Source organism: Oncorhynchus gorbuscha, unplaced genomic scaffold (assembly GCF_021184085.1).
Source record: "Oncorhynchus gorbuscha isolate QuinsamMale2020 ecotype Even-year unplaced genomic scaffold, OgorEven_v1.0 Un_scaffold_1911, whole genome shotgun sequence".
Taxonomy (NCBI): domain Eukaryota; kingdom Metazoa; phylum Chordata; class Actinopteri; order Salmoniformes; family Salmonidae; genus Oncorhynchus; species Oncorhynchus gorbuscha.
In genome coordinates this window covers 62,021-75,000 of record NW_025746560.1, presented here as the reverse complement: position 1 = coordinate 75,000, position 12,980 = coordinate 62,021, and the positions used below count along the sequence as shown (strand labels likewise).

At 44.7% G+C, this 12,980-nt stretch overlaps 1 protein-coding gene across 1 annotated transcript in view; it reads left to right on the top strand.

Annotated features, from left to right (window-relative positions):
* The window catches only part of LOC124024527 (cytoplasmic dynein 1 intermediate chain 1-like), a 19,692-nt gene extending 7,537 nt beyond the window's left edge, over window positions 1–12,155 (top strand). Inside the window, exons 4-16 of the mRNA XM_046338449.1 lie at window positions 260–319; window positions 593–708; window positions 1,440–1,529; window positions 1,672–1,834; window positions 3,228–3,327; window positions 3,576–3,701; window positions 5,755–5,901; window positions 7,179–7,292; window positions 7,915–8,048; window positions 8,373–8,517; window positions 8,953–9,093; window positions 10,842–10,967; window positions 11,396–12,155. Coding sequence (XP_046194405.1) covers window positions 260–319; window positions 593–708; window positions 1,440–1,529; window positions 1,672–1,834; window positions 3,228–3,327; window positions 3,576–3,701; window positions 5,755–5,901; window positions 7,179–7,292; window positions 7,915–8,048; window positions 8,373–8,517; window positions 8,953–9,093; window positions 10,842–10,967; window positions 11,396–11,506 — 1,573 coding nt within the window. The 3' untranslated portion in view covers window positions 11,507–12,155. The remainder of the gene's footprint in view (window positions 1–259; window positions 320–592; window positions 709–1,439; window positions 1,530–1,671; window positions 1,835–3,227; window positions 3,328–3,575; window positions 3,702–5,754; window positions 5,902–7,178; window positions 7,293–7,914; window positions 8,049–8,372; window positions 8,518–8,952; window positions 9,094–10,841; window positions 10,968–11,395) is intronic.
* The last annotated feature ends 825 nt before the right edge of the window (window positions 12,156–12,980 follow it).

The window sequence follows — 12,980 nt, the reverse complement described above, 5'->3', positions numbered from 1 at the left end:
ATGTGTCTCTGTCCCAAATACCACCCTATTCCCCATACAGTCAACTATTCTTGACCAGAGCCCTATGTGCCCTGGTCAACATTTGTGCACTACTACATAGAAAATAGGGTGGCATTTGGGATCCATCCTGTGTTTTGTTTAATGTTTGTTTTGTGTACACATGGTCATGCATGAATTCATATGTTCTAAAAGTGATGTCCCTTGAGTTGATGTATGGACTAATTTGTGTTGTTTTGGCGCCCCCTGCTGCTGTGTTTAGGACCCTGCAGTGGGACACGGACCCCTCTGCTCTCCAGCTGCAGGCAGACTCTGAGCTGGGGTATGTCTTTCCTCTTGATTCTACTCCCAAATGGCACCCTATTCCCTATATAGTGCACTACTTTTGACCAGAGCCCATAGGACTTACACAAAGGTTATATTTGTCTTGACTGATAGCAGATCTCTTGAATCTGCTCCCAAATGGCACCCTATTCCCTATATAGTGCACTACTTTTGACCAGAGCCCATAGGACTTACACAAAGGTTATATTTTTCTTGACTGATAGCAGAGTGTTCCCTGTATGTCCTCTAAGCCATTTATTCCATCTTTCAGGCGCAGGATGCACAGACTTGGAGCGTCAAAAATAGTACAGATTGACTTTGTTCCCAAAGAGCTTGTGACCTACACTAAAGAGACCCAGACTCCTTCAGCAGCACATCAATCTGAAGGTAATGAATATTGAGTTGGATGTTGAATTGGCTCTTGAATTTAAGTTGACTCTTGAAGTTGACTCTTGAGTTGACTCTTAAAGAACTCTTGAAGTTGACTCTTGAAGTTGACTCTTGAGTTGACTCTTGAAGTCAACTCTTGAAGTTGACTCTTGAAGTTGACTCTTGAGTTGACTCTTAAAGAACTCTTGAAGTTGACTCTTGAAGTTGACTCTTGAGTTGACTCTTAAAGTCAACTCTTGAACTAGACTCTTGAGTTGACTTTTGAAGTTGATGCTTGAAGTTGACTCTTGAGTTGACTCTTGAAGTAGACTCTTGAAGTAGACTCTTGAAGTAGACTCTTGAAGTAGACTCTTAAAGTAGACTCTTGAAGTAGACTCTTGAAATGTATACTTTTAATGTAGAGCTCTAGGTTGGTTAGTATGAATGGGTATGGTTGATATTTTCAACATGCTCTCTCCCTACAGAGTGAAAGAATGTTGAAGCCTATGTTGTATGTATGTGTGTAACACAGGAGGTTGGTGGAACCTTAATTGGGGAGGACTGGGCTCGTGGTAATGGCTGGAGTGGAATCAGTGGAATGGTATCAAATACATCATACACATGGTTTCCATGGTTTCCAGGTGTTTGACACCATTCCATTCACTCCGTTCCGGACGTTATTATGAGCCGTTCTCCCATCTGCAGCCACCTGTAGTGTAGAACATAAAACACGTCTTTCTTCCCAGAAGAAGAAGAGGATGAGGAGAGCAGTGAGCCTAAAGCTTCCCCTCAGACTGACCAGCCGGAGGAGGAAGGAGAGGCAGAGGACAGTAAAGAGGGTAATAATGACTTTATGTTCTTTAACACACTGCTGTTAGGACAAGCACTCGCAACCTCTGAGGTGACTTGTTGGGCAGCTAAACATATACAACTAACATATATTCTCAACACTGGTATCACAATGTGTGTGATCCCTCTCAGCCCATCCCAGAGAGCTGACGGAGGAGGAGAGGGAACAGATTCTCCACTCAGAGGACTTCCTGGTGTTCTTTGAGCGGTCGGTCTCTGTGGTGGAGCGGGCGCTGGCCGAGGAGGGAGACATCTTCTTCGACTACAGCGGCCGGGACCTGGAGGACAAAGAAGGGTGAGAACATTGAGCATTGAGCATGGGCGTGTCCCAAATGGCACCCTGATCCCTATGTAGTGCACTACGTTTGACCAAGGTCCATAGGGCTCATCAGCTCATCACAGCTTTGTACTGAATTTCCATTAATAAAACAATTAAAACTGAAAAGTCCCAGTTATTGCAGGATATCCAAGGAATGGGGCCATTTAGGATGCACACCATGTTCCCTGTGGATGGATGTTATGGGAGGAATAAGTACACCCATACACTGGAGTAGCACTGGAGTGGCACTGGAGTGGCACTGGAGTAGCACTGGAGTAGAACTGGAGTAGAACGGGAGTAGCACTGGAGTAGCACTGGAGTAGAACTGTAATAGAACTGGAGTATAACTGGAATAGCACTGGAGTAGCACTGGAGTAGAACTGGAGTAGCACTGGAGTAGAACTGTAATAGAACTGGATTAGAACTGGAGCAGCACTGGAGTAGAACTGTAATAGAACTGGAGTGGCACTGGAGTAGAACTGTAATATAACTGGAGTATAACTGGAGTAGCACTGTAATAGAACTGGAGTATAACTGGAGTAGCACTGTAATATAACTGGAGTATAACTGGAGTAGCACTGGAGTGGTACTGGAGTAGCACTGTAATAGAACTGGAGTATAACTGAAGTAGCACTGGAGTGGCACTGGAGTAGCACTGTAATAGAACTGGAGTATAACTGGAGTAGTACTGTAATAGAACTGGAGTATAACTGCAGTAGCACTGGAGTGGCACTGGAGTAGCACTGTAATAGAACTGGAGTATAACTGGAGTAGTACTGTAATAGAACTGGAGTATAACTGGAGTAGAACTGGAGTATAACTACAGTAGCACTGGAGTGGCACTGGAGTAGCATTGTAATAGAACTGTAATATAACTGGAGTATAACTGGAGTAGCACTGTAATAGAACTGGATTAGAACTGGATTAGAACTGAAGTAGCACTGGAGTAGAACTGTAATAGAACTGGATTAGAACTTGATTAGAACTGGAGTGACACTGGATTAGAACTAAAGTAGCACTGGAGTAGCACTGTAATAGAACTGTAATAGAACTGGAGTATAACTGGATTAGGAACTGGAGTATAACTGGAGTAGCACTGTAATAGAACTGGATTAGAACTGAAGTAGCACTGGAGTGACACTGGATTAGAACTGAAGTAGCACTGGAGTAGCACTGTAATAGAACTGGAGTAGCACTGGAATAGAACTGAAGTAGCACTGGAGTAGCACTGGAGTAGCACTGTAATAGAACTGGAGTAGCACTGGAATAGAACTGAAGTAGCACTGGAGTAGAACCGGAGTAGCGCCGGAGTAGAATCAGAGTAGAACTGGAGCGAACATCTTTCCCATTTCCCTTTCTGTCTTATCAGGGACATGCAAGGTGGATCCAATCTGTCTTTCAACCGTGTGTTCCATGACGATCACTGGTCCAAACACCGAGTAGTCACCTGCTTAGACTGGTCCCCACAGGTACAATGGAACTTTCTCCCAGTTTAGAACATATCTGATGCATCTACTTCCTTCATTTCCTTTATTTGTCTATGTGAAGACCACAGAAGCAGAATGAATGCCACTTTGAGTTCACCCCTGAGTTTACACTCATGGTCAGAGGTTCCAAGCCCGTTCTGTTCATTCCATTTCTATGGTCAAGACAGAAGAAGAAGACTTGGTTGAAGTAACAATCCAGTCCTGTTCTATACTATATTGTGTCTTTGCAGTACCCTGAACTGATGGTGGCCTCTTACAACAGCAACGAGGATGCTCCACACGAGCCTGATGGGATAGCGCTGGTGTGGAACATGAAGTTCAAGAAGACCACTCCAGAGTATACATTTCACTGCCAGGTCAGCAGCTGTTTGTCCATCTGATGGGACGTATGACTGATGCTTGAGAGAGGATGGATGACATTTCATGATACAACGTTGAAGTCATTTTACTTGCTAACATTCAGAACCACAAGTTAAAAACATAATGGAAGGGAATGTGTTGTTAAATATGGTCCTTCTGTAGCTCAGTTGGTAGAGCATGGCGCTTGTAACGCCAGGGTAGTGGGTTCAATCCCCGGGACCACCCATACCTAGAATGTATGCACACATGACTGTAAGTCGCTTTGGATAAAAGCGTCTGCTAAATGGCATATATTATTATTATTATATATTACGATGTAATGACAGGCAGCCTAGTGGTTAGAGTGTTGTAGTAGCAGTGTGACTGTGTCTTTAAGTCCCAGTATTAGTAGCAGTCTGACTGTGTCTTTAAGTCCCAGTATTAGTAGCAGTCTGACTGTGTCTTTAAGTCCCAGTATTAGTAGCAGTGTGACTGTGTCTTTAAGTCCCAGTATTAGTAGCAGTCTGACTGTGTCTTTAAGTCCCAGTATTAGTAGCAGTCTGACTGTGTCTTTAAGTCCCAGTATTAGTAGCAGTCTGACTGTGTCTTTAAGTCCCAGTATTAGTAGCAGTCTGACTGTGTCTTTAAGTCCCAGTATTAGTAGCAGTGTGACTGTGTCTTTAAGTCCCAGTATTAGTAGCAGTCTGACTGTGTCTTTAAGTCCCAGTTTTAGTAGCAGTCTGACTGTGTCTTTAAGTCCCAGTATTAGTAGCAGTGTGACTGTGTCTTTAAGTCCCAGTATTAGTAGCAGTGTGACTGTGTCTTTAAGTCCCAGTATTAGTAGCAGTGTGACTGTGTCTTTAAGTCCCATTATGAACAACAGTCTGACTGTGTCTTTAAATCCCAGTATTAGTAGCAGTCTGACTGTGTCTTTAAGTCCCAGTTTTAGTAGCAGTCTGACTGTGTCTTTAAGTCCCAGTATTAGTAGCAGTCTGACTGTGTCTTTAAGTCCCAGTATTAACAGCAGTCTGACTGTGTCTTTAAGTCCCAGTATTAACAGCAGTCTGACTGTGTCTTTAAGTCCCATTATGAACAACAGTCTGACTGTGTCTTTAAATCCCAGTATTAACAGCAGTCTGACTGTGTGTTTAAGTCCCAGTATGAACAGCAGTCTGACTGTGTGTTTAAGTCCCAGTATGAACAGCAGTCTGACTGTGTCTTTAAGTCCCAGTAACCTAGTGGTTAGAGTGTTGGACCAGTAACCGAAAGGTTGCTAGATTGAATCCCTGAGCTGACAAGGTAAAAATCTATCGTTCTGCCCCCACTGTTCCTAGGCCCTCATTGTAAATAAGAATTTGTTTTTAACATTTACATTTACATTTAAGTCATTTAGCAGACGCTCTTATCCAGAGCGACTTACAACTGACTTGCCTAGTTAAATAAAGGTAATATAAAAACTAACATAGTTTAACTTGATTCAAATCATTATTATATTGTTCTAGGTAGTTTTGCTGTATATTGGCCATCTCATTTTACTCTCTCTCTATCTCTCGCTATTTCTGTCTCTGTCTCCTCTGGTTATCTGGCTCTCTCACTTTTTTTCTCTCTCTCTCTCTCTCTCTCTCTCTCTCTCTCTCTCTCTCTCTCTCTCTCTCTCTCTCTCTCTCTCTCTCTCTCTCTCTCTCTCTCTCTCTCTCTCTCTCTCTCTCTCTATCTCTCGCTATTTCTGTCTCTATCTCTCGCTATTTCTGTCTCTGTCTCCTCTGGTTATCTGGCTCTCTCACTTTCTCTCTCTCTGTCTCTTTCTCTCTCTGTCTCTTTCTCTCTCTGTCTTTCTCACTTTCTCTCTCTGTCTTTCTCTCTGTCTCTTTCTCACTTTCTCTCTCTGTTTCTTTCTTACTTTCTCTCTCTGTCTTTCTCTCTGTCTCTGTCTCTCTGTCTTCCTCTCTGTCTCTCTCACTCTCTCTCCCCGTCTCTCTCTCTCTGTCTCTCTATCCCCCCCTCTCTCTCTCTCTCTTTCTCTCTCTCTCTTTCTCTCTCTCTTTCCCCCTCTCTCTCTCTTTGTCTCAGTCGTCAGTGATGTCTGTGGGCTTTGCTCAGTTCCATCCTAACCTGGTGGTGGGGGGAACATACTCAGGACAGATTGTGTTGTGGGATAATCGTAGTCACAGGAGGACCCCCGTCCAGAGGACCCCCCTGTCTGCTGCAGCACACACTGTAAGTTAACAGACACCTCCCTCCACACACTGTAAACTAACAGACACCTCCCTCCACACACTGTAAGTTAACAGACACCTCCCTCCACACACTGTAAGTTAACAGACACCTCCCTCCACACACTGTAAACTAACAGACACCTCCCTCCACACACTGTAAGTTAACAGACACCTCCCTCTACACACTGTAAGTTAACAGACACCTCCCTCCACACACTGTAAACTAACAGACTCCTCCCTCCACACACTGTAAGTTAACAGACACCTCCCTCCACAAACTGTAAACTAACAGACACCTCCCTCCACACACTGTAAGTTAACAGACACCTCCCTCCACACACTGTAAACTAACAGACACCTCCCTCCACACACTGTAAGTTAACAGACACCTCCCTCCACACACTGTAAACTAACAGACACCTCCCTCCACACACTGTAAGTTAACAGACACCTCCCTCCACACACTGTAAGTTAACAGACACCTCCCTCCACACACTGTAAGTTAACAGACATCTCCCTCCACACACTATAAACTAACAGACACCTCCCTCCACACACTGTAAGTTAACAATATAATAATAATAATATAATATATGCCATTTAGCAGCCGCTTTTATCCAAAGCGACTTACAGTCATGCGTGCATACATTCTACTGTAAGTTAACAGACACCTCCCTCCACACACTATAAACTAACAGACACCTCCCTCCACACACTGTAAGTTAACAGACACCTCCCTCCACACACTGTAAGTTAACAGACACCTCCCTCTACACACTGTAAGTTAACAGACACCTCCCACTACACACTGTAAGTTACCAGACACCTCCCTCTACACACTGTAAGTTAACAGACACCTCCCTCTACACACTGTAAGTTAACAGACACCTCCCACTACACACTGTAAGTTAACAGACACCTCCCTCTGCCTCTCATATACTCTACTGTACCGTGTTTATATCAGTGTGACCTCTGGGGCCGTATCAAACTTTTTAGAGTAGGAGTGCTGATCTAGGATCAGATATCCCGTGTCCATGGAATCTTTGTTCGTTGTCATCTGAGAACTCCTACTCTAAGTTGCCCCTGATCTCTGATTCAAGCTAGTTTGTTTGGCTTTTCTTTCTTTTTATAACAAATTCAAAAACATTTCAAACAGATTTGTGTTAACCTCGCCCCCAGGCCAATTGCGTATAAGAAGAGTTGGGAAGAAGTGTCTGGGGAACAACATTAGATTCGTGGTAACACATCTAAGAGCCGACCTACTGTTCTTTCCTCTAGCACCCAGTGTACTGTGTCAACGTGGTGGGTACCCAGAACGCCAACAACCTGATAACAGTGTCTACTGATGGGAAGATGTGCTCCTGGAGTCTAGACATGCTCTCTCAGCCTCAGGTGAGCAGAGGGGCATAAGGCTGCTTCCTAAATGGCCCCCTATTCCCTTTATAGTGCACTTCTTTTGAACAAGGTCCATTGGGTAATAGTGCACTACTTTTGACCAGGGTCCATTAGGTAATAGGGCACTACTTCTGACCAGGGTCCATTGGGTAGTAGTGCACTACTTCTGACCAGGGTCCATTGGGTAGTAGTGCACTACTTCTGACCAGGGTCCATTGGGTAGTAGTGCACTACTTCTGACCAGGGTCCATTGGGTAGTAGTGCACTACTTCTGACCAGGGTCCATTGGGTAGTAGTGCACTACTTCTGACCAGGGTCCATTGGGTAGTAGTGCACTACTTCTGACCAGGATCCATTGGGTAGTAGTGCACTACTTCTGACCAGGGTCCATTAGGTAGTAGTGCACTACTTCTGACCAGGGTAGTAGTGCACTATAAAGGGAATAGGGTGCCATTTGAGACGTATGTATCGCAATAAACTCCTATTAATTCTCCTCAGAAAATGTATCTAAATAAATGATGTCATTATATATATATTTTTTTATCCATAAAGAAAATGACTAGTATTTGTCTTTGTTCCATGTTTATTGAGGTAAACTATATGAGCCTGCATTTAACAGGAGAGTATGGAGCTGGTCTACAATAAGTCCAAGCCCGTAGCAGTAACAGGAATGGCCTTCCCTGCCGGAGATGTTAACAACTACGTGGTGGGAAGCGAGGAAGGGATGGTGTACTCTGCGTCCCGCCACGGCAGGTTAGTGAGCTTAGGCTCAACAGGGACACTTATTTAGAACATGAATGTGTCTTCACGTTTCCATAGAAACAGCACATGACACTGGGGGATGTGTGTAATGTCAGTCTCTCACATTATCTCTATTTTACAATGTTTTTTATTGTTACAAATGAATGCAACCTCATGAAGTTGATGTTATTTATGTTTCCAATGAAAACAGGGCAAGATGTTTGCGATATGTGTGTGTCCTTCGACCAACCAACCTACGGTATCTGGAATGATAGCTTTATCTTAAGGCTCATTGAATGTACTTATGTGAATGCCTTGTTATGTTGTTGTGTGCAGTAAAGCAGGTATAGCTGAGATGTTTGAGGGGCACCAGGGCCCAGTGACTGGGATCAGCTGCCATAACGCTGTGGGCACTGTAGACTTCTCACACCTCTTCATCACGTCCTCCTTTGACTGGACTGTAAAACTGTGGTCCATCAAGGTAAGACAAGTCACATTAAACTACTCAGGGTGTTACCCCTGTTCCCTGATCTACATTTTAAACTAACAATTACAAGACAGCTATAACTGCCACCTAAGTCCCCAAACAACCCTCAGCAGTAGCAGCATTCCTGCACTGTCTCTATAGAATTAGAATGGAATAGAATTCTCGTAGAATAGAATTTGAATTTGTGGTTCTTTCTGTGTCTGTCTCTGTAGAATAAGAATGGAATAGAATTCTCGTAGAATAGAATTTGAATTTGTGGTTCTTTCTGTGTCTGTCTCTGTAGAATAAGAATGGAATAGAATTCTCGTAGAATAGAATTTGAATTTGTTGTTCTTTCTGTGTCTGTCTCTGTAGAATAAGAATGGAATAGAATTCTCGTAGAATAGAATTTGAATTTGTTGTTCTTTCTGTGTCTGTCTCTCTCTCCAGCACAACAAGCCATTGTACTCCTTTGAGGATAATGCAGACTATGTCTATGATGTCAGTTGGTCCCCTGTGCATCCGGCTCTCTTTGCCTCCGTGGATGGGATGGGTCGTTTGGACCTGTGGAACCTCAACAATGACACTGAGGTGAGTCACACAATCTCATTGGTTACTTTACTTACATATGGCCCATCGTTCCTTTGGGAGCATAGGTCATCGACAACTCCTCTCCATCACACTGTTCTGGGCAGTCTCCTCCAGCTCGTTCCTCTCCATCACACTGTTCTGGGCAGTCTCCTCTAGCTCGTTCCTCTCCATCACTCTGTTCTGGGCGGTCTCCTCCAGCTCGTTCCTCTCCATCACTCTGTTCTGGGCGGTCTCCTCCAGCTCGTTCCTCTCCATCACTCTGTTCTGGGCGGTCTCCTCCAGCTCGTTCCTCTCCATCACTCTGTTCTGGGCAGTCTCCTCCAGCTCGTTCCTCTCCATCACACTCTGTTCTGGGCAGTCTCCTCCAGCTCGTTCCTCTCCATCACACTGTTCTGGGCGGTCTCCTCCAGCTCGTTCCTCTCCATCACTCTGTTCTGGGCGGTCTCCTCCAGCTCGTTCCTCTCCATCACTCTGTTCTGGGCAGTCTCCTCCAGCTCGTTCCTCTCCATCACTCTGTTCTGGGCGGTCTCCTCCAGCTCGTTCCTCTCCATCACTCTGTTCTGGGCGGTCTCCTCCAGCTCGTTCCTCTCCATCACACTGTTCTGGGCAGTCTCCTCCAGCTCGTTCCTCTCCATCACACTCTGTTCTGGGCGGTCTCCTCCAGCTCGTTCCTCTCCATCACTCTGTTCTGGGCAGTCTCCTCCAGCTCGTTCCTCTCCATCACACTCTGTTCTGGGCGGTCTCCTCCAGCTCGTTCCTCTCCATCACACTCTGTTCTGGGCAGTCTCCTCCAGCTCGTTCCTCTCCATCACTCTGTTCTGGGCAGTCTCCTCCAGCTCGTTCCTCTCCATCACACTCTGTTCTGGGCAGTCTCCTCCAGCTCGTTCCTCTCCATCACACTCTGTTCTGTGCGGTCTCTTCCAGCTCGTTCCTCTCCATCAAACTCTGTTCTGGGCAGTCTCCTCCACCTCGTTCCTCTCCATCACACTCTGTTCTGGGCAGTCTCCTCCAGCTCATTCCTCTCCATCACACTCTGTTCTGGGTGGTCTCCTCCAGCTCGTTCCTCTCCATCACACTCTGTTCTGGGCAGTCTCCTCCACCTCGTTCCTCTCCATCACACTCTGTTCTGGGTGGTCTCCTCCAGCTCGTTCCTCTCCATCACACTCTGTTCTGGGCAGTCTCCTCCAGCTCGTTCCTCTCCATCACACTGTTCTGGGCAGTCTCCTCCAGCTCGTTCCTCTCCATCACACTCTGTTCTGGGCAGTCTCCTCCAGCTCGTTCCTCTCCATCACACTGTTCTGGGTGGTCTCCTCCAGCTCGTTCCTCTCCATCACACTCTGTTCTGGGCAGTCTCCTCCAGCTCGTTCTTCTCCATCACACTCTGTTCTGGGCAGTCTCCTCCAGCTCGTTCCTCTCCATCACACTCTGTTCTGGGCAGTCTCCTCCAGCTCGTTCTTCTCCATCACACTCTGTTCTGGGCAGTCTCCTCCAGCTCGTTCCTCTCCATCACACTCTGTTCTGGGCAGTCTCCTCCAGCTCGTTCCTCTCCATCACACTCTGTTCTGGGCAGTCTCCTCCAGCTCGTTCTTCTCCATGATGGTTTTTATTAGTTAATTGTTTACCACTGTACAGCTTTCTTTTATCCTGGACTGGATGTGTTTGATGCAGAAGGATTTGATCATATTTCTACATAGCTATCTGTTGTTGGTATGTGGTTGTAAGATAATATGACGCTTTTCTTTTTAAAGGTGCCCACAGCGAGTGTGACGATCGAGGGGGCGTGTGCTCTGAACCGTGTGAGATGGGCGTCGGGAGGCAGAGAGGTTGCCGTGGGTGACTCGGAGGGACGTGTCTGGATCTACGATGTGGGAGAGGTGAAATAATTAAGTCCATCATTTAAAGGGTTGGAACGATGAGAGAATGGGTGCTGTATCTGAAACAAGATGGAACTCGTGGCCTTGTTGTTGTGCCTTGGATTCTCATTCACTTCTTTGCTGAAATGTGATACATTAGTTACTGTTGTTTCTATCCAATTGTTTTTCAGTTTTTTTCTTCATATATATGCTCATCCATATATTTTATACTTATATATTCTTGTCCCATTCCTTTACTAGATTGTGTGTATTAAGTTTCGTTGTGGAATTTGTTAGATATTACCTGTTAGATATTGCTGCACTGCCGGATCTAGAAGCATAAGCATTTTGCTACGCTTGCAATAACATCTGCTAACCATGTGTATGTGACCAATAACATTGGATTTGATTTGATTTGATATGTGACTGACCGTGTTTGTCTCCTGTAGCTGGCAGTGCCACACCCTGAGGACTGGAGCCACTTCGCCCGCACCCTAGTTGAGATCCGTGCCAACCGCGGGGATGGAGAGGAGGAGGGGGCCGTGGAGCTGCCAGTTTGAAACCTTCTCACCCTCTCATCAATGGATGCAACGTTTCAGGACTGACAGCCTGATAACAGACATTTACAGACAACAAACCATCATTTACTGACGTAACAACAGCAGCAGCCTGCTTCAGTGAGATTCAAGTCATGGGGATTAGACTGACTCCAAGCTTATGCTCCATAGATCAAAGTATGAAATGCCGATTTGCCCGGGGCAACAACTATTCTTACCAGGGTTATTTATTTGTTATTGGTTCATTTGAGTTGATATGTATATACTTGATATCAGAATCATATGGCTTGCAATGATAATGTGCTTATGGGTCTAAGGTGGGTGTAAATGTTGGAGTGAGCTTCATATGATCCTTATATTCTACTCATGAGGTTTGGTTATCAGATTCCTGTGATCTGGTCATGTTCTTCTTTCTTCAAGGTTATAAAAGCTGCATGAATAACAAGTTGGATCATTGTTTTCTCAAGATATCCGAGTGAACCTTTAATAATGTTTTTAAGTAGCTTTTGGGCTTTTCAGTGCATTAGCATGATAATTATTACATTTTGGTTGCTGTTAAACTATTTTGTTTTGTTCAATGAAATAAGTCTAAAAATGTATGGCTTTTTGCTGTAAGGACAACAATTGACAATAAAATATGGATAAATACTGAGGAGGATGTATGCCACAAATCTCCCAGACCAGGCTATATGGGCTACTGTAGTACTGTAGTACTGTAGTACTGTCGTAGAAGTGTTAGGGTTATGGTTGAAGATTATACATTTACAGTGTGTATTGCATTTTACATTTTACTACCATTATTTAAATATTCCACCTATGCCATTTCTGTGTTTGATATTGAATCGAAACATTTGTACAGTAATTTGATATAAACCATCCTCAGTCAGCTACTGTAAAATATTGATTGAGGTCCGTTGTAGTATCATCGTGTGAATGTACTGTGCGTCCTAACTTTGAGAATTGACCTATTGCGATGTTATTTATGAAAGGGGTAATCTTGGTAAAGAGGTGGCTTTATTCTTTCTTTGTCCACTGTCGTTGACTTCTTATTATAGCTCAGTGGTCATTTTCGAACGTACGCGAATCCACGTAGCAGGCGGAGTTCTGTTTCCATGACAATTACGTCAATATTAGTGTCGGGTAACTAAAGGTCATGCTAAAGACAAGCGCCACACAGAAGGAAACAGAATGGCGGAGGTAAAACTTAACTGTTGTGCTTTAAAACGGCGAGATATTCTCCGTATGGTGCGGCTTCGGTGTCGTTTTCGTGGTACTTGGTTTATTCTATGCGTGGTCACGGGGAGGACAGTCTGAGCGGAGCATAGCCTCGCTAGTAAGCCTGAAGGAGTTTGACTTTACTCGGAAGGATAGCTCAGCTGGTTAGCATGTTTGACTTTACTCGGAAGGATAGCACAGCTGGCTAGTTGGATATGCTAATCTGCTAGATTACTTTTTTGACAGATTTGTTTTGCTTGCA